Source organism: Mus musculus, chromosome 14 (genome assembly GCF_000001635.26).
Source record: "Mus musculus strain C57BL/6J chromosome 14, GRCm38.p6 C57BL/6J".
Classification (NCBI taxonomy): Eukaryota; Metazoa; Chordata; class Mammalia; order Rodentia; family Muridae; genus Mus; species Mus musculus.
The window spans coordinates 52,729,027-52,747,104 of NC_000080.6; the positions used below are offsets into that span (position 1 = coordinate 52,729,027).

The following is an 18,078-nucleotide window of genomic DNA, read 5'->3' on the forward strand; positions in this document are numbered from 1 at the left end:
TAGAATTACAATGATCTCAAATCTAGATGCCTAGATTCCAGAGTAAAAACAACCAATAATAGCCACAATGATATCTCTCCACTAAAGATCAGAAACCCTACTACAGAAGGTCCTGAGAAATGCAGTGTAGCTGAAGCATAAGACAAGAACTTCAAAATAGATTTTGTGAACATAATAGAGGTCTTTCAGCCTAAATTTAAAGATGGACATGTCTATAATGGTACAAAAATGTTCCAGACTACCAAATACATTAGACCAGAAAAAGAAGTCCCTTTATTACAGAATAGTCAAAACACTATACACACAGAACATAAAGAATATTAAAAACTAAATAGTGAAATACTGGACATTGCAGCCATCATGAATCAAATAGATACCAGATATCTACAGAACATTTCACTCAAACACCAAAGAGTATACCTTCTTCTCAGTACATCACAGAAATTTCTCTAAAACTGACCACATGCTTAGTCACAGGTAAATCTTATCAGACACAAGAAAATTGAAGTAACCCCATGTATCCTACCAGACTACTACAGATTAATGCTGGATTTCAGCAATAGCAAAAACATTAGAAAGCCTACAACTCATGGAAATTGAACAACTCTATACTGAATGATTACTGGGTCATGATGAAATAAAGAAATTATAAACTACCTAGACTTCAGTAAAAATGAATAAACAACACACCAAAATTCATGGAACACAATGAAAGCAGTGGTAAGAGGAAAGTTCGTAGCACCAAGTACCTTTATAAAGAATTGGAGATACACCATACTAACAGATTAATGGCACACCTGAAAGCACTAGAAGAGAAAGAAGTAAACAGACTCACAAGTAGATCAAACTTGAGGCTGAAGTCAATAGGAGAGAGGGGGATTGGGTGGGGGGAGACAGAGAGACAGAGAGAATAATACAAAGAATCAACAAAACCAAGAGCTGGGTCTTTGGGTAAATCAACAAGATAGACAAACTCTTAGCCACACTAACTAAAAGACACAGAGAGAATATCCAAATAAAATCAGAAAAGAAGAGGGGGATATAACAACAAACACCAAGGAAGTCTAAAATATTACTAAGTGACCCGTCCAGCAGATCCAGTTATTCAAGGGTCTCGAGGGGACCTTCTCCTAAGAACCAAATTGGGGGGTAGAGAGAGACGAGAACCTTGTGTGAATAACAACACGGAAACGTTCTGAGTTGCATCAAGGTCCCAATGTATTAGCCAGGCCCAAGGTTTAAATGCACAAGCAAAAGGGGAAGTACTTCTCAACAGGAGGAATGGGGCAGCAGAAATGCACCTCAGCAGGAGGGATGGGGCAGCGGAAATTTTTCTTTTGGTGACTACACGGGGAAGCAGGAACTTGGTGGTATCAGGGTACATCGTGAGGTCAGGACATCCGGCGCTGACCTAGGGTTGGAACAATCTGTAGTTGTTCTCGGAGCGGTGCGTCGGTGGCCCGCTTTTGACTCCCTTTTCTTCTCGGGGTGGGGAGAGGCCCAATTCAGAGATCAAGAGTTGTCTTAATGGCTCCCAACAACTAAGTCTTTCTTTAAAAAAATCTGTACTTGTCCCCTGCTTGTTGAGTCTTCTGGATCAAGCAGAGTTGCCCTGAGTAGCCTGCTATTCCACAAGACCTGCATTCTCCCACCACTTCTTTGCCTATCTCATTGTATCTGCAGCTCCTAAACAATACAGACCTGCAGATCTAGAACCATACAACCCAAGGATACCTATCAGAGACTTGCCATACTAGGACCATTGAGGCTAAATACCCTCTCAATACCTACTACAACAGCAATATCCAGGGACCAAAGCCATCCAGATGGGTAAAAGTCCTTGAAAGATCACCATAAAAAAGCCAGGACAACATGATACCTTCAGATCATAGATACCCTTTTACAGACAACCCCGGATATCCTAACACAACCAGAGCACAAGAAAATGACCTTAAATCCAATCTTATAAGATGATAGAGACCTTTAGAGAGGAAGCAAATAAATCCCTTAAAGATATACAGGAAAATGTAATTAAAATGGTGAAGGGAATAAATAAAATTGTTCAAGTCCTGAAAGTAGAAATACAAGCAATAAAGAAAACACAAAATGAGGGAATCCTGAAGATGAAAACCTAGGGAAAAGAACAGGAACAACAAATGCAAGCATCACCAGCAGAACACAGGAGATGGAAGAGAGAATCTTAGGTGTAGGAGATACAATAGAAGAAATTGATACACCAGTCAAAGAAAACATTGAATCTAAAAAATTCCTGACACAAAATCTGAGAAACCATGAAAAATCTGTGATTCTTAAGATTAATAGGAATACAAGAAGGTGAAGAGTCCCAGCGCCAATGCCCAGAAAATAGTTTGGACAAAATCATAGAAGCAAATCTTCCCAACCCAAAGAAAGAAATGCCTATAAGCATACAAGAAGCTTATATTACACCACCTAGACTGGACCAATAAAGAAAATCCTCCCCCCATATAATAATCAAAACACAAAATCTACAGAACAAAGAATATTAAAAGCAACAAGGGAAAAAGGGCAGGCAAGATACAAAGGCAGACCTATCAGAATTACATCCTACTTCTCAACAGAGACTCTAAAAGTGAGAAGGGCCTACACTGCAGATGCAAACCTAGACTACTCTAACCAGCCAAACTTTGTATCACCATAGAAGGAGAAAACAAGATATTCCATGACAAAACCAGATTTAAACAAGATTGATCCACAAATACATCCCTACAGAAAATACTAGAAGGAAAACTCTCTCTTGGATAACTATATCCAAGAAAACAGAGGAAATAAGTAATTCCATAGCAACAAAAGCAAGGAAAATACACACACACACACACACACACACACAAACCACCAACATCAAAATAAAAGAAAATAACAATCACTGGACAATAAAGTCTCTCAACGTCAATGGACTCAATCCCCCAGTTAAAAACAAAAAACAAAAAAAACCCAAAAACCACAGGCTTACAGAATGGTTATAAAAACAGGATCCATCATTCTGCTGCACACAAGAAACATATTTCAGGCATAAAGACAGATACTACCTCAGAGTAAGGGGCTGGAACAAAGTTTTCAAAGCACATGGACTCAAGAAGCATGCTGGAATAGCCATTCTAATAACTAATAAAATAGACTTTCAGCCAAAATTTATCTAAAGAAATGGGGAAGGGGAAGTATAATAGACTTTATACTTAATCATCAGAGGAAAAAATCTACCAAGATGGTATTTCAATCCGAGCATCTATGCCCCAAATACAAGGGTACCCACTTTTTGTAAAAGAAACATTGCTAAAGCTTAAATTATACATCAGAAGCCCCGAGGACCAGAAAAATGAGTGGAAATATGTAACCTAGAGGGGAGGGGGCAGGGGTGTGGTGAGAGGTGGAGCAACTCTCTAGAATGTACTGAAGACCTGGGAAGTGAGAGACTCTCAAGACTCCAAGGGTGGGACCTTAGATGAAATACCCTACAGTCAGGAGAGGGAATTTGTAGAGTCCACCTCCAGTAGAAAGACAGAGCATCAGCTGGAGGGATGGGGTTGCTGTCCCACAGTTAAAAACTCTGACTCAGAATTGTTCCTGCCTAAAAGAACTACAGGGACAAAAATCGAGAAGAGACTGAGGGAAACAAACTTGGGATCCATCTCAAGGTGAGGCTCCAAGGCCTGACACTATTGCTGATGCTATAATCACTTTTCAAAGTGTCTTTTTTTCCTTCTTGTGACTCCTATTAGCAGGCTGAAAGTTAGAGCTGCACAGTTGCTGCTGAGGTAGAACAAAGGCCACATTACTTAATCCCCACTGTTAGGCTGCAGGTGTCAATCCCCTAGGCCAGCAGCTTTTCACCCTCAGAAAGAGCAAGAAAGATTTTAGGATTTTTTAAAGAAGTTATCATCAGCATTTCAGTACAGTTAGAGAGCTAGAATGTTCAGAGACCCTTAGACTTTAAAGTCACACTAGAGTCCTACTTTGTGCCACCTGCCACTACCCTCTCCAGTTCTGGAGGCTCTCGGCACTTCGCAGCACCTCATGAATTCTTCTTCAAAACTGACCACATAACTGGTCAAAAAGCAAGCCTCAACAGATAAAAGAAAATTAAAATAACGTCTTGTATCTTATCAGACCACTATGGTTTAAAGCTGTACTTCAATAAGAGCAGAAACACTAAAAAGCCTACACACTCAGGGAAACTGAACAACTCTCTACTCAATGATCAGGGAAGAAATAAAGAAATTAAAGACTATCTAGAATTCAATGAAAATGAAGACAACATACTCAAATTTATGGGACACAATTAAAACAGGGCTAAGAGGAAAGTTCATAGCACTAAGTGCCTCCATAAAGCATTTAGAAAGTTCTCATACCAGCAATTTAAAAGTACACCTGAAAACTCTAGAAAAAAAAAAAAAGAAGCAAGCACTCTAAAGAGGAGTAGAAGGCAGGGAATAATCAGAACCAGGGCTGAAAGCAATCAATTGAAAACAAAGAAAACAACACATAGAATCAACAAAACCAAGAGTTGGTTCTTTGAGAAAGTAAACAATATAGACAAACCCTTAGCCAAATGAACCAAAAGACAGAAAGACAGTATCCAAATAAAGAAAATCAGAAATGAAAAGGGAGACATAACAACAGACACTGAAGAAATTTGAGTAGGTCTTATTTCAAAAGCTTGTACTCCACAAAATTTGAAAATCTGAATGAAATGTATGATTTTTCTAGATAGATACCACTTGCCAAAGTTAAATCAAGACCAGGTAAACTATTTAAACAGCCCATTAACTCCTAAGAAAATAGAAGCAGCCATGAAAAGTCTCCCACCCCCTCCCCTCAAAAAAAAGCACAGGGACAGATGATTTTAGTGTAGATTTCTACCAGACTTTCAAAGAAGAGCTAATAGCAATACTCCTCAAACTATTCCACAGAATAGAAACAGAAGGCACACTGCCTGACTCATTCTATAAAGCCACAGTCACTCTGATACCTAAACCACACAAAGACTCAAGAAAGAGAACTTCAGACTGGATTCTCTTATGAACATTGATACAAAAACACTCAATAAAATACTCACAAACCAAATCCAAAAGCACATCAAAACCATAATCCATCATGATCAAATAGGCTTCCCTCTCAGGGATGCAGTGATGGTTCAGTATGAAAATCCATCAACAGATGCAACACATAAATAAACTGGAAAAAAATCACATGGTCATCTCATTAAACGCTGAAAAAGCCTTTGACAAAATCCAATACCTCTTTATGTTAAAAAAAAAAGTATTAGCGAAATCAGGGATTCAAGGCACATACCTAAATATAATCAAAGCAATATACAGCAAGCCAATAGCCAACATCAAGCTAAATGGAGAGACACTTAAAGCAATTCCACTAAAATCAGGGACATGACAAGGCTGCCATCCATTCTCTCCAAATCTATTCAATGTAGTACCTGAAGTTCTAGTTAGAGCAATAAGACAACAAAAGGAGATCAAGGGGATATGAATTGGAAAGGGAGAAGTCAAAATATCACTGCTTGAGGATGATATGAAAATATACTTAAGTGACCTCAAAATCCTAACAGAGAACTCCTACAGCTGATAAATAGCTTCAGCAATGTGGCTGGATACAAACCTCCTTTATACAAATGATAAACTGACCAAGAAGGAAGTTAGAGAAACAACACCTTTTACAGTAGTCATAAATAATATAAAATATCTTGGTGTAACTCTAACTAAGCAAGTGAAAGATCTACATGACAAGTACTTCAAGTCTCTGAAGAAAGAAATTGAAGACCATATAAGAATATGGAAAGTTCTCCATGGTCATGGATAGGTAGGATTGTTTTTGTTTTAATTCAATTTAATATTTCTCTTACGTCACTTTACATCCTGCTCACTCTCCCCTCCCTGTCATCCCCTACCACAACCCTTACCCCACCCACTCACCTTCTCCTCTGAGTGGGTGAGGCCCCCTGAGTACCCACCCTCTCCCCCCACTCTGGTACATCAAGTCTCTGTGAGGCTAGTATGTCTTTACTCTCCCAGTGAGGCCAGATAAGGCAGCCCAGATAGAACAGCTAGGAGCAGCAAGGTCTAGGTTCAGCCCCTTTATGTTCTTTGGTCCACTCTGAGAGCCCCAAGGGTTGTTCTAAATAACTCTAGATTTGAGGGATGGTGTCTTATTCAGGGTTTCTATTCCTGCACAAACATCATGACCAAGAAGCAAGTTGGGGAGGAAAGGGTTTATTCGGCTTACACTTCCATACTGCTGTTCATCACCAAGGAAGTCAGGACTGGAACTCAAGCAGGTCAGAAAGCAGGAGCTGATGCAGAGGCCATGGAGGGATGTTCTTTACTGGCTTGCCTCACCTGGCTTGCTCAGCCTGCTTTCTTATAGAACCCAAGACTACCAGCCCAGAGATGGTCCCACCCACAAGGGGCCTTTCCCCCTTGATCACTAATTGAGAAAATGCCTTACAGTTGGATCTCATGGAGGCATTTCCTCAACTGAAGCTCCTTTCTCTGTGATAACTACAGCTGTGTCAAGTTGACACAAAACTAGCCATTACAATTGACCCCTTGTGAACTTGACACACAAAAACATCACTAGTAAGCCTCAACCCTTACAGTCTTATTCATCCCCAAGGTCTAAATAACTTTAAAAGTCCCACAGTCTTTACATATTCTTAAATTTTCAATCTCTTTAAAATATCCATCTCTTTTAAAATCCAAAGTCTTTTTACAATTAAAAGTCTCTTAACTGTGGGCTCCACTAAAATAGTTTCTTCCTTCAAGAGGGAAAATATCAGGGCACAGTCACAATCAAAAGCAAAAGTCAATCTCCAACCGTCCAATGTCTGGGATCCAACTCACGATCTTCTGGGCTCCTCCAAGGGCTTAGGTCACTTCTCCAGCCATGCCCTTTGTAGCACACGCGTCATCCTCTAGGCTCCAGATGCCTGTACTCCACTGCTGCTGCTGCTCTTGGTGGTCATCTCATGGTACTGGCATCTCCAAAACACTGCATGACCCCTTCAGTCCTGGGCCTTCAATTGAAACTGAGATTGCACCTTCACCAATGGCCTTCCATGGCCTCTCACAGTGCTGAGCCTCAGCTGCTTTGCATGACCCCTTCATGCCTTCAAAACCAGTACCACCTGGGTGACCCTTACATATTACCAAGTCCCACTGCAGCAGGAGTACAACCTTGGCATCTCTGGAACACAGCCTCTTTGTGTTTTCAGAAAACACTTCCCAGAAGATGTCACCTCAATGATGCTGGTCTCTTCTTAATCACCGCTAATTTCTTAGCTCCAGCTAACCAGCATCAATAGTCCCAATAATGCAAAGTTTTTGCTTTGGTAGTTCTGGTATCTTGTTAATCACAGCTGATTCCTCAGCCCCAGCTAACCAGAACTACAGAATCTTCACAATCAAAACAGCAATGGCCCTGAAAAGAGTCTTTAATTTTCCCTCTGAAATTTCACAAACCAGACTTCCATCTTCTGCAGTGTTCTCAACATTATCTTCCAAGCTCCTACACAACATCCGATAGAGCTCTTAACAATGGATGGATCTTTAAGCCCAAAGTTCCAAAGTCCTTCCACGGTCCTCCCCAAAACATGGTCAGGTTGTCACAGGAATACCCCACTCTGCTGGTACCAATTTGCCTTAGTCAGGGTTTCTATTCCTGCACAAACATCATGACCAAGAAGCAAATTGGGGAGGAAAGGGTTTATTCGGCTTACACTTCCATACTGCTGTTCATCACCAAGGAAGTCAGGACTGGAACTCAAGCAGGTCAGGAAGCAGGAGCTGATGCAGAGGCCATGGAGGGATGTTCTTTACTGGCTTGCCTCACCTGGCTTGCTCAGCCTGCTTTCTTATAGAACCCAAGACTACCAGCCCAGAGATAGTCCCACCCACAAGGGGCCTTTCCCCCTTGATCACTAATTGAGAAAATGCCTTACAGTTGGATCTCATGGAGGCATTTCCTCAACTGAAGCTCCTTTCTCTGTGATAACTACAGCTGTGTCGAGTTGACACAAAACTAGCCAGTACAGATGGGAAGCATACTATCATCTTTCATATTGTTTGTGTTTTCTTTGTGATTAGAACTGGGCATGGTAGACTTTGTCAATTTTTTGTGTGTCTTGTGATTATACAGTAGCTGAGCTGGTACATAGGATTTGCCACAAGTATGAAACTCAGAGGTTGGTCAAGAGACAAGTAGGACTCAGCATTCTAGACTGGGTCCTTGGTTTTGGACATGAGGTAGGTTTGGGGGTTGGGAGGTGTAGCTGCCTGCGGCCACACTAACTGGGTTCCTGCGTGGGAGGCCGGAGCTGTATGGAAGGAAACAGCAAGAGAAATAATGGAGGCCAAGACATGTTTCTGTTCAAGGCCCCAAAGTTTACTAAGAGTCTATGCTTATAAAGAGTCCATTCCCTGCAGATCTATTCTGGATGCCCATCACCAGCCTGTAGGCAATCTGCCTGACAGAACTTGTAGGAAGCCGCCCTCACATTCGCCGTTGCAAGATGGCGCTGATATCCTGTGTTCTAAGTGGTAAACAAATAATCTGCGCATGTGCCAAGGGTAGTTTTCCACCCCATGTGCTCTGCCTTCCCCGTGACGACAACTCGGCCGATGGGCTGTAGCCAATCAAGGAGTAATACGTCCTAGGCGGAGAATAATTCTCCTTAAAAGGGACGGGGTTTCGCCATTCTCTCTCTTGCTCTGGCTCTTGCCCTCTTGCTCTCTTGCTCCTAAAGATGTAAGCAATAAAGTGCTTGCACTCTTGCTCTTGCGCTCTTGCGCTCTGGCTCCTAAAGATGTAAGCAATAGAGCTCTTGCTTTTGCTCTTGCACTCTTGCTCTTGCGCTCTTGTGCTCTGGCTCCTAAAGATGTAAGCAATAAAGCTCTTGCGCTCTTGCGCTCTTGCCCTTGCTCTAGCTCTTGCTCTTGCTCTCTGGCTCCTGAAGATGTAAGCAATAAAGCTTTGCCGCAGAAGATTTCGGTTTGCTGTGTTCTTCCTGGCCGGTCACGAGAACGCGTGTAAGAGTTGGTGCTGAGACCCGGGGTGAGAAGACCTGGGACGAGAAAACCCGGGACAAGAAAACCCGGGATGGTTACCATCACCGGCGCAAGGAAGATCCCTCATTCCGGAACCAGAACTGCGGGTCACGGTCATAAAGGTTCCCGTAAAACAGACTGTTGAGAAGGATCCAGCCTGGATTCAGAACTCTTCAGCTGGGGAATGGTGGTAATGAAGTGTTCCCGTAAAACAGACTGTTGAGAAGGATTCAACTGCGTGAATTCAGAACTCTTCAGCTGGGGAACGGTGGTAATAAAGTGTTCCCGCAACACAGACTGTTGAGAAGGATTCAACTGCGTGAATTCAGAACTCTTCAGCTGGGGAATAGGGTACCCGTAAGTATAGCTTTACAAGGTAAGTCTGGTCTTGAACTTTCTAATGAAATTCAAGACAGTCTATCAGAAGTAAAGTGGGAAATAGCTTTACAAGGTATGTCTGGCCTTGAACTTTCTAACGAAATTCAAGACAGTCTATCAGAAGTAAAGTGGGAAATAGCTTTACAAGGTATGTTTGGCCTTGAACTTTTTCTAGTGTTAGGAGCCTTTTTGTTCCTTTTCACATGTTATCAAGTGGTTAAGGCAGGGCTGAAAATTCTGGATGAAATTCAGGGCAATCTATCAGAAGTAAAGCGGGGAGAGAGAGTAGGAGCAAAGAGGAAATATGGTACACAAAATAAGTATACAGGCCTTTCCAAGGGTCTTGAACCCGAGGAAAAGTTTAGGTCAGGTAAGAATACCTGGGGAGAGATTGGAAGGAAGGAGAAGAAAAAAGAAAAGAAAAAAGATCAATTAGCGGAGGTCTCTAGGAGAAGGAGCCTATACTCATCACTAGATGAGCTCAAGGAGCCAGTTCTTAATAGTTCTGAATCAGATGAAAAGGCTATTAGGGCCTGGAAGGCGCTCGCCCGAGCAGGTGAAGCCACAGGACAACTAACAAAGATCGTCCAGGGACCTCAGGAGTCATTCTCAGATTTTGTGGCCAGAATGACAGAGGCAGCAGAGCGTATTTTTGCAGATTTGGAGCAAGCCGCACCTCTGGTAGAATAGCTTATTTATGAGCAAGCCATGCAGGAATGCAGAGCGGCCATAGCCCCAAGAAAGAACAAAGGTTTACAAGACTGGCTCAGGGTTTGTCGGGAGCTCGGGGGACCTCTCACCAATGCAGGCTTAGTGGCCGCCATCCTCCAATCCCAAAAATGCTCCATGGGCAGAAATGAATCAACGCATAGATCTTGTCCAGGAACAATTGGATGTATTATGGCAAATAGCTCAGCTGGGATGTGAACAAAAGTTTCCGGGATTGGTTACTTCCATTCAGTATGTTAAATTTACTAGGGCAGCTAATTTGTCAAAAAGTCTTTCTCAGTATATGTTACAGAATTGGACGGCTGAATTTGAACAGACCCTTCGGGAATTGAGACTTGCCATCATTCAGGTCAACTCCACGCGCTTGGACCTGTCCCTGACCAAAGGATTACCCAATTGGATCTCCTCAGCATTTTCCTTCTTTAAAGAATGGGTATGGGTGGGATTATTTGGAGATACACTTTGCTGTGGATTAGTGTTGCTTCTTTGGTTGGTCTGTAAGCTTAAGGCCCAAACTAGGAGAGACAAGGTGGTTATTGCCCAGGCACTTGCAGCTCTAGAACATGGTGCTTCCCCTGATATATCTATGCTTAAGCAATAGGTCGCTGGCCATTCAGCTCTTGCACCCCACGAGGCTAGTCTCATTGCACGGGATAGAGTGAGTGTGCTTCAGCAGCCCAAGAGAGTTGCACGGCTAAGCACTGCAGTAGAAGGGCTCTGCGGCACATATGAGCCTATTCTAGGGAGACATGTCATCTTTCAAGAAGGTTGAGTGTCCAAGTGTCCTTCTCCCCAGGAAAAACGACACGGGACCAGACCAGGACCCCTCTGGGTGATGAGCCTGGGAGGAGGTTATGTGTATGGCTCCTTTACCTGCACACTGGGGATTTGACCTCTATCTCCACTCTCATTAATATGAGTGGCCTATTGCTCTTATTAAAAGAAAAGGGGGATATGTAGGAAGCCGCCCTCACATTCGCCGTTGCAAGATGGCGCTGATATCCTGTGTTCTAAGTGGTAAACAAATAACCTGCGCATGTGCCAAGGGTAGTTTTCCACCCCATGTGCTCTGCCTTCCCCGTGACGACAACTCGGCCGATGGGCTGCAGCCAATCAAGGAGTAATACGTCCTAGGCGGAGAATAATTCTCCTTAAAAGGGACGGGGTTTCGCCATTCTCTCTCTTGCTCTGGCTCTTGCCCTCTTGCTCTCTTGCTCCTAAAGATGTAAGCAATAAAGTGCTTGCACTCTTGCTCTTGCGCTCTTGCGCTCTGGCTCCTAAAGATGTAAGCAATAGAGCTCTTGCTTTTGCTCTTGCACTCTTGCTCTTGCGCTCTTGCGCTCTGGCTCCTAAAGATGTAAGCAATAAAGCTCTTGCGCTCTTGCGCTCTTGCCCTTGCTCTGGCTCTTGCTCTTGCTCCCTGGCTCCTGAAGATGTAAGCAATAAAGCTTTGCCGCAGAAGATTCCGGTTTGCTGTGTTCTTCCTGGCCGGTCACGAGAACTCGTGTAAGAAGAACTGGTTTGGCAAGTAGGTGTAAATTACTGGATTGCTTGCAGTCTCAAGGGCCTCTCAGCAGGTAGCAGTGTCTTGGAGAAGAGAAGCACAGGTGACAGAACAATAGAGCCATCTAAGTCAGAAGGTTCCACCTCAGGTGGTCTCAGACTCAGAGGCAGCAAGGCCAGAATCAGCCTGCTTCAAGGCTGGGGGAGGCTACAGGGAGGGGTGCTAGAAAGGTCAGGCATACTTGGCAGTCTGTGTTGGTATATAACGACTGGGATGAGCCCTGAGGTTGGACATTAACAGTAAGACATTTCTAAAGAAGATTCCCAACCAAGGCCCCAATGAATGAGCTAGTAGTGGAGAGGTCCTATTCTCCAGTTTCTGTTTGCTCTGAGGATCACAGATCTTTTATCTTAAATTATATCTTTGCAGACTGTACATCTCTGAATCTTATTCAGACTTTTATTTTCTTTGTTGCTTAAAGCCCAACCAAAGGGACTCTCCTCTGCCTTCTCATGTTTTTAGCACCCAATATTAGGATCCTTAGTTTCTTTGAGAGGTTTAAAGTTTAGTGTTTTGAGGTTTCTTGTGGCTCTGTTGTTTAGTTTGTGACTCCCTCAATTTTAAATATCACTTCCGTCCCCTAGCAGCCACACATTTGATGCTTTGTGTCAGGTTCATGGTGGTGCAGGAAAGTGCTGTGTGTCTCAAATGTGCCATCTTCCTGCTCTTCCAGGAGACCTGTTAATCTAGCTGCATACATTTTATTGCAAGTCTCTTACAGGGAGGTGTGTATCTTACAAAGACTGTAAGACTTAGAAAGACTTCAAGTTTAGTTTCATCCCTCTTTTGGACATTCCCCAAGCCCATGGTTCTGGTTGTTTGTTGTTTTCATTCTTCTCCCTCCTTTGTGTGTGTGTGTTTTGAGAAAAGAATCTCTGTATGTCACAGGCATAACTTAAATCCACATCTTCTTGCTTCAGCCTCCCAAACTAGAATCCCTCCTGGGAATATAAACATATGCCACTATGATTATCTCTGTCTGCAGGTTTCATATTTACTGAGAAATGGGTGTTGTTATTATTGTCATGGATAATGTACTGTTGCAGACAACAGTTTGAGTCTGAGCATCTTCCTCTCAGCCTGTTCTCTTTGCACTTGTTGATGGTAAAGAAAATGATCAAACTGTGTTGGGGGGATGCTTAACTCTTGAGTAGGAAAGGATCTTTTGTCTCTAGCTTCTGCAAGGTCTCAAAGCCCACCATAAGACAGTATAGGAGGCACAGCTGTCTTTGTGCTCACAGATATCACTAGGGGGACTTGGAATGTGAAATATGCATAGTTTTCCTTCAAAGGAGTGATTGAATAATCTGTTATTAGTCCAGAAGTTTAGGAGCATGTTGGGAGCTATTAAGGCAACGCTATTGTCCTGATCTCTGAATTGGGCCCCCCCTCCCCGAGAAGAAAAGAGGGTCAAAAGCGGGCCATCGACACACTGCCTGGAGAACAACCACAGATTGTTCTAGCCCTAAGTCAGTGCCGGATGTCCTGACCTCAAGATACCCTGATACCGCCAAGTTCCTGCTTCCCCTTGTAACTGCCTAAAGAATGTGCAATTCTATTGCCCCATTCCTTCTGCTGAGAAGTACTTTCCCCCTTTTCCTTGTGCAATTCTATTTCCCCATCCTTCCTGCTGAAAGGCACTTCCCCTTTTGCTTGTGCATTTAAGCCTTGGACCTTTCGAAATACATTGGGGCTTTGATGCATTCCAGAACGTTTCCGTGTCGTTATTCGCACAAGGCCCTTGTCTCTCTCTACCCCCCCCCCCAATTTGGTTATTAGGAGGAGGTCCCCTCGAGACCCTCGAATAACTGGACCTGCTGGATGGGTCAGGAGCACATGTGGTTAATAGCTCGGCTACCTTTGCATTATCTGTGTGGCCAGGACCACAGCCATCCCTTCCCCACTCTCATCCCCACCCTCATCCCCATCATTATCCGAAGCTTGTTTTTATTGGAACCATCTTTATGGAGGGTGTCTCCATGTACTTAATTTACCAAGAATTTCAATGTTGTCTTGTCCAACTTTTATTTATTTTATTTTATTTTTCAGGGAGATTAAAATATGTTTCATTGTGTACACAGGATTGAGTCAGTTATCACCAGAAATGAATTCATCAAATTATCCTGCACTTATATATACCTAAATAAAACTACTCAATATCAAACTACCAAAGTATGAACCAACACTTGCTACTTAGTTGTGCTGATCCAAACTGCCTGCTTGCCTCCAAAGATATTTACTCTCCTGGATGTGGAGGTCTCAGAGACTCCTGCAGTACAGTTGTTTGCTGACTTGTTTCTATGTGTACCTACTTCAGCTCTGGCATAGATATTCCCCTGGTACATACAGTTTTATGACTATGTTGGAAATGAAGAGCAAGATAAAATGAAAGGGTTAGGGAACAAGAGAGAGAAGGAAGAGGGAAGAGATGGAGAGGGGAGGGAGTCAGAAAGTGGGAGAGTGAGAGAAACCAGATCTAGAACTTTCACAGATCAATTTCACTCAGCAGGACTTAAGATTAGAGAATAAAAGTTAGAGAAATTAACAAGTCCCTAGGTTTTATTTGTTTTATTTAGAGTTTAGGTGTTGTACTCAGCTCCATCTCCTGTATCAACTCAAGTAAAGTTCTTTTTACACACAAGATTGGTCCTGGCTCCAAATGGAATAAAGAGTTCCAGACCTTTCTAGCTCTGACCTAAATAAACAGCCTGTCCAAACCATCTTTAAAACGTGAAGATGCGTCACAGTGTGTCCCACAGTATATGCACAATGAGATTTTGTTTTGTTTTCTTTATTATTTTTGCTTTTTATTTTGCCTTTGTGGGTGGACAGAGGTTGCAAGGGAGGAAGGTGGATATACAAAGCACCCTGGAGATGAATGGAATCAGGGTACATGATGTGAAACTCACAAAGAGTGAACAAAAATACTTAGAAACAAAAACTAAACTTGAAAATGGATTTGAATGGGGATGCCAGTGGTAACAAGGGTTAGAGTTATGCAGTACAAAAATAAAACCTCATGCAGATTTCCATTGCAGACTTTTCAGAGGTGACATTTTAGTACAGGTGACTGCTAGTGTGCGAAACCTATTTTTACGGAGAAAGAGGACAGCATCTGCTAAGTGTGAAAGCACAAGCTCAGCTTTCTTTCCATCCTGACTCAGAGCAAATGTCTCTTCAAAACTCCAACTAAACGCTCAAGGGCTTTACTTTTTACTAGCCAAGTTAGAACACTTTGCAGTTTAAACCTTTCCTTGTCATTTTCATGAGTCCACAAGATGGCAGTGTTTTCTTTGGGATCCTGAGCAAAGATCTCAAGAGGGAGAGAAGTGGGGCATAGGGTGGTGGTGGGTGGGGAGGAGGAGAAAAGGGGTACAGGAAGAGGAGGCACGCGCGGGGGGGGCGGGTAGAGAATGAGCTGGAGGAAGGCTTGGTGCTGCTGAGGTCATGAAGAGTCTCTTTTCTAGCTGCCAAATTAGAGTTGAGGATCTCAGTCCTCAGTGAAGAGGAAAGAAGAGAGAATGAAATCCTTGAGTGTTTCCCTAGTGGTCCTGTGGCTCCAGTTAAACTGTAAGTTTGGGAATTCCTTTGGGATTCAGGTGTGATATGAAAAGTTACTGTCAGCTCCAGGAGAATGGTAGAATCACAGATGTTCTTAATCTCTAGTTAAGAAATGGGAAGCCCATGGAAAAATCATTCTAGAGTGTTAGCATCCATACGTATCCAGTCTTGATTGTCTGACCTTTGTCTTTCTGCACAGGGGTGAACAGCCAGCAGAAGGTGCAGCAGAGCCCAGAATCCCTCATTGTCCCAGAGGGAGCCATGACCTCTCTCAACTGCACTTTCAGCGACAGTGCTTCTCAGTATTTTGCATGGTACAGACAGCATTCTGGGAAAGCCCCCAAGGCACTGATGTCCATCTTCTCCAATGGTGAAAAAGAAGAAGGCAGATTCACAATTCACCTCAATAAAGCCAGTCTGCATTTCTCGCTACACATCAGAGACTCCCAGCCCAGTGACTCTGCTCTCTACCTCTGTGCAGTGAGCACACAGTGCTTCCCAGACACCTGCAGCCTGTATGCAAACCTACTGTGCAGCATCAAGCACTGACATAAATCACAGACCACAGAGTTGAAGACATTCTGTTTCTTATCTATATGCAGTGGGATTTATGAGCAAGAATAGAGAGGGCTTCATTGACTGAAAAAATGTTGTGTTTTTTTGTATATTTTAAAATACATTTTATTAGTTTAGTTTTTAAACCAACAAACAAAAACCCCTCAATCTGTTAATTTTCTTTTTATCATTTTAATTTTTATAGGTATTTTCCTCATTTACATTTCCAATGCTATCCCAAAAGTTCCCCATACCCCCCCACAACTCCCCTACCCACCCACTCCCCCTTTTTGCCCTGGTGTTCCCCTGTACTGGGGCATATAAAATTTGCAAATCCAATGGACCTCTCTTTCCAGTGATGGCCGACTAGGCCATCTTTGATACATATGCAGCTAGAGACAAGAGCTCCGGGGTACTAGTTAATTCATAATGTTGTTCCACCTATAGGGTTGCAGATCCCTTTAGCTCCTTGGGTACTTTCTCGAGCTCCTCCATTGGGGGCCGTGTGATCCATCCAATAGCTGACTGTGAGCATTCACTTCTGTGTTTGCTAGGCCCCGGCATAGTCTCACAAGAGACAGCTATATCTGGGTCCTTTCAGCAAAATCTTGCTAGTGTATGTAATGGTGTCAGCGTTTGGAAGCTGATTATGGGATGGATCCCTGGATATGGCAATCACTAGATGGTCCATCCTTTCATCACAGCTCCAAATTTTGTCTCTGTAACTCCTTCCATGGGTGTTTTGTTCCCATTTCTAAGAAGGGGCAAAGTTTCCACACTTTGGTCTTCGTTCTTCTTGAGTTTCATGCGTTTAGCAAATTGTATTTTATATCTTGGGTATCCTAAGTTTCTGGGCTAATATCCACTTATCAGTGAGTACATATTGTGTGAGTTCCTTTGTGATTGGGTTACCTCACTCAGGATGATGCCCTCCAGGTCCATCCATTTGCCTAGGAATTTCATAAATTCATTCTTTTTAATAGCTGAGTAGTACTCCATTGTGTAAATGTACCATATTTTCTGTATCCATTCCTCTGTTTAGGGGCATCTGGGTTCTTTCCAGCTTCTGGCTAATATAAATAAGGCTGCTATGAACATAGTGGAGCATGTGTCCTTCTTACTGATTGGGACTTTTTATGGATATATGCTCCGCAAAGGTATTGCAGGATCCTCCTGTAGTACTATGTCCAATTTTCTGAGGAACTGCCAGATGATTTTCAGAGTGGTTGTACAAGCCTGCAATCCCACCAACAATGGAGGAGTGTTCCTATTTCTCCACATCCTCACCAGCATCTGCTGTCACCTGAATTTTTGATCTTAGCCATTCTGACTGGTGTGAGGTGGAATCTCAGGGTTGTTTTGATTTGCATTTCCCTGATGATTAAGGATGTTGAACATTTTTTTCAGGTGCTTCTCTGACACTCGGTATTCCTCAGGAGAGAATTCTTTGTTCAGCTCTGAGCCCCATTTTTTAATGGGGTTATTTGATTTTCTGGAGCCCACCTTCTTGAGTTCTTTACATATATTGGATATTAGTCCCCTATCTGATTTGGGATAGGTAAAGATCCTTTCCCAATCTGTTGGTAGTCTTTTTGTCTTATTGACGGTGTCTTTTGCCTTGCAGAAGCTTTGCAACTTTATGAGGTCCCATATATCGATTCTCGTTCTTACAGCACAAGCCATTGCTGTTCTATTCAGGAATTTTACCCATAACTTCGAGGCTTTTCCCTACTTTCTCCTCTATAAGTTTCAGTGTCTCTGGTTTTATGTGGAGTTCCTTAATCCACATAGATTTGACCTTAGTACAAGGAGATAGGAATGGATCAATTCGCATTCTTCTACATGATAACCACCAGTTGTGCCAGCATCATTTGTTGAAAATGCTGTCTTTTTTCCACTGGGTGGTTTTAGCTCCCTTGTCAAAGATGAAGTGACCATAGGTGTGTGGGTTCATCTCTGGGTCTTCAATTCTGTTCCATTGGTCTACGTGTCTGTCACTATACCAGTACCATGCAGTTTTTATCACAGTTGCTCTGTAGTACAGCTTTAGGTCAGGCATGGTGATTAAACCAGAGGTTCTTTTATCCTTGAGAAGAGTTTTTGCTATCCTGGGTTTTTTGTTATTCCAGATGAATTTGCAGATTGCCCTTTCTAATTCGTTGAAGAGTTGAGTTGGAATTTTGATGGGGATTGCAT

General features: G+C 42.8%; 1 gene segment (V, D, J or C) and 1 further gene; both read left to right on the forward strand.

Annotated features, from left to right (window-relative positions):
- Window positions 1-18,078, forward strand: part of Tcra (T cell receptor alpha chain) — a 1,796,232-nt gene that overhangs the window by 301,060 nt on the left and 1,477,094 nt on the right.
- On the forward strand, window positions 15,288-15,812 carry Trav7d-3 (T cell receptor alpha variable 7D-3). The segment is given in 2 exon segments: window positions 15,288-15,336; window positions 15,527-15,812. Coding segments are annotated over 2 exon segments (335 nt in total).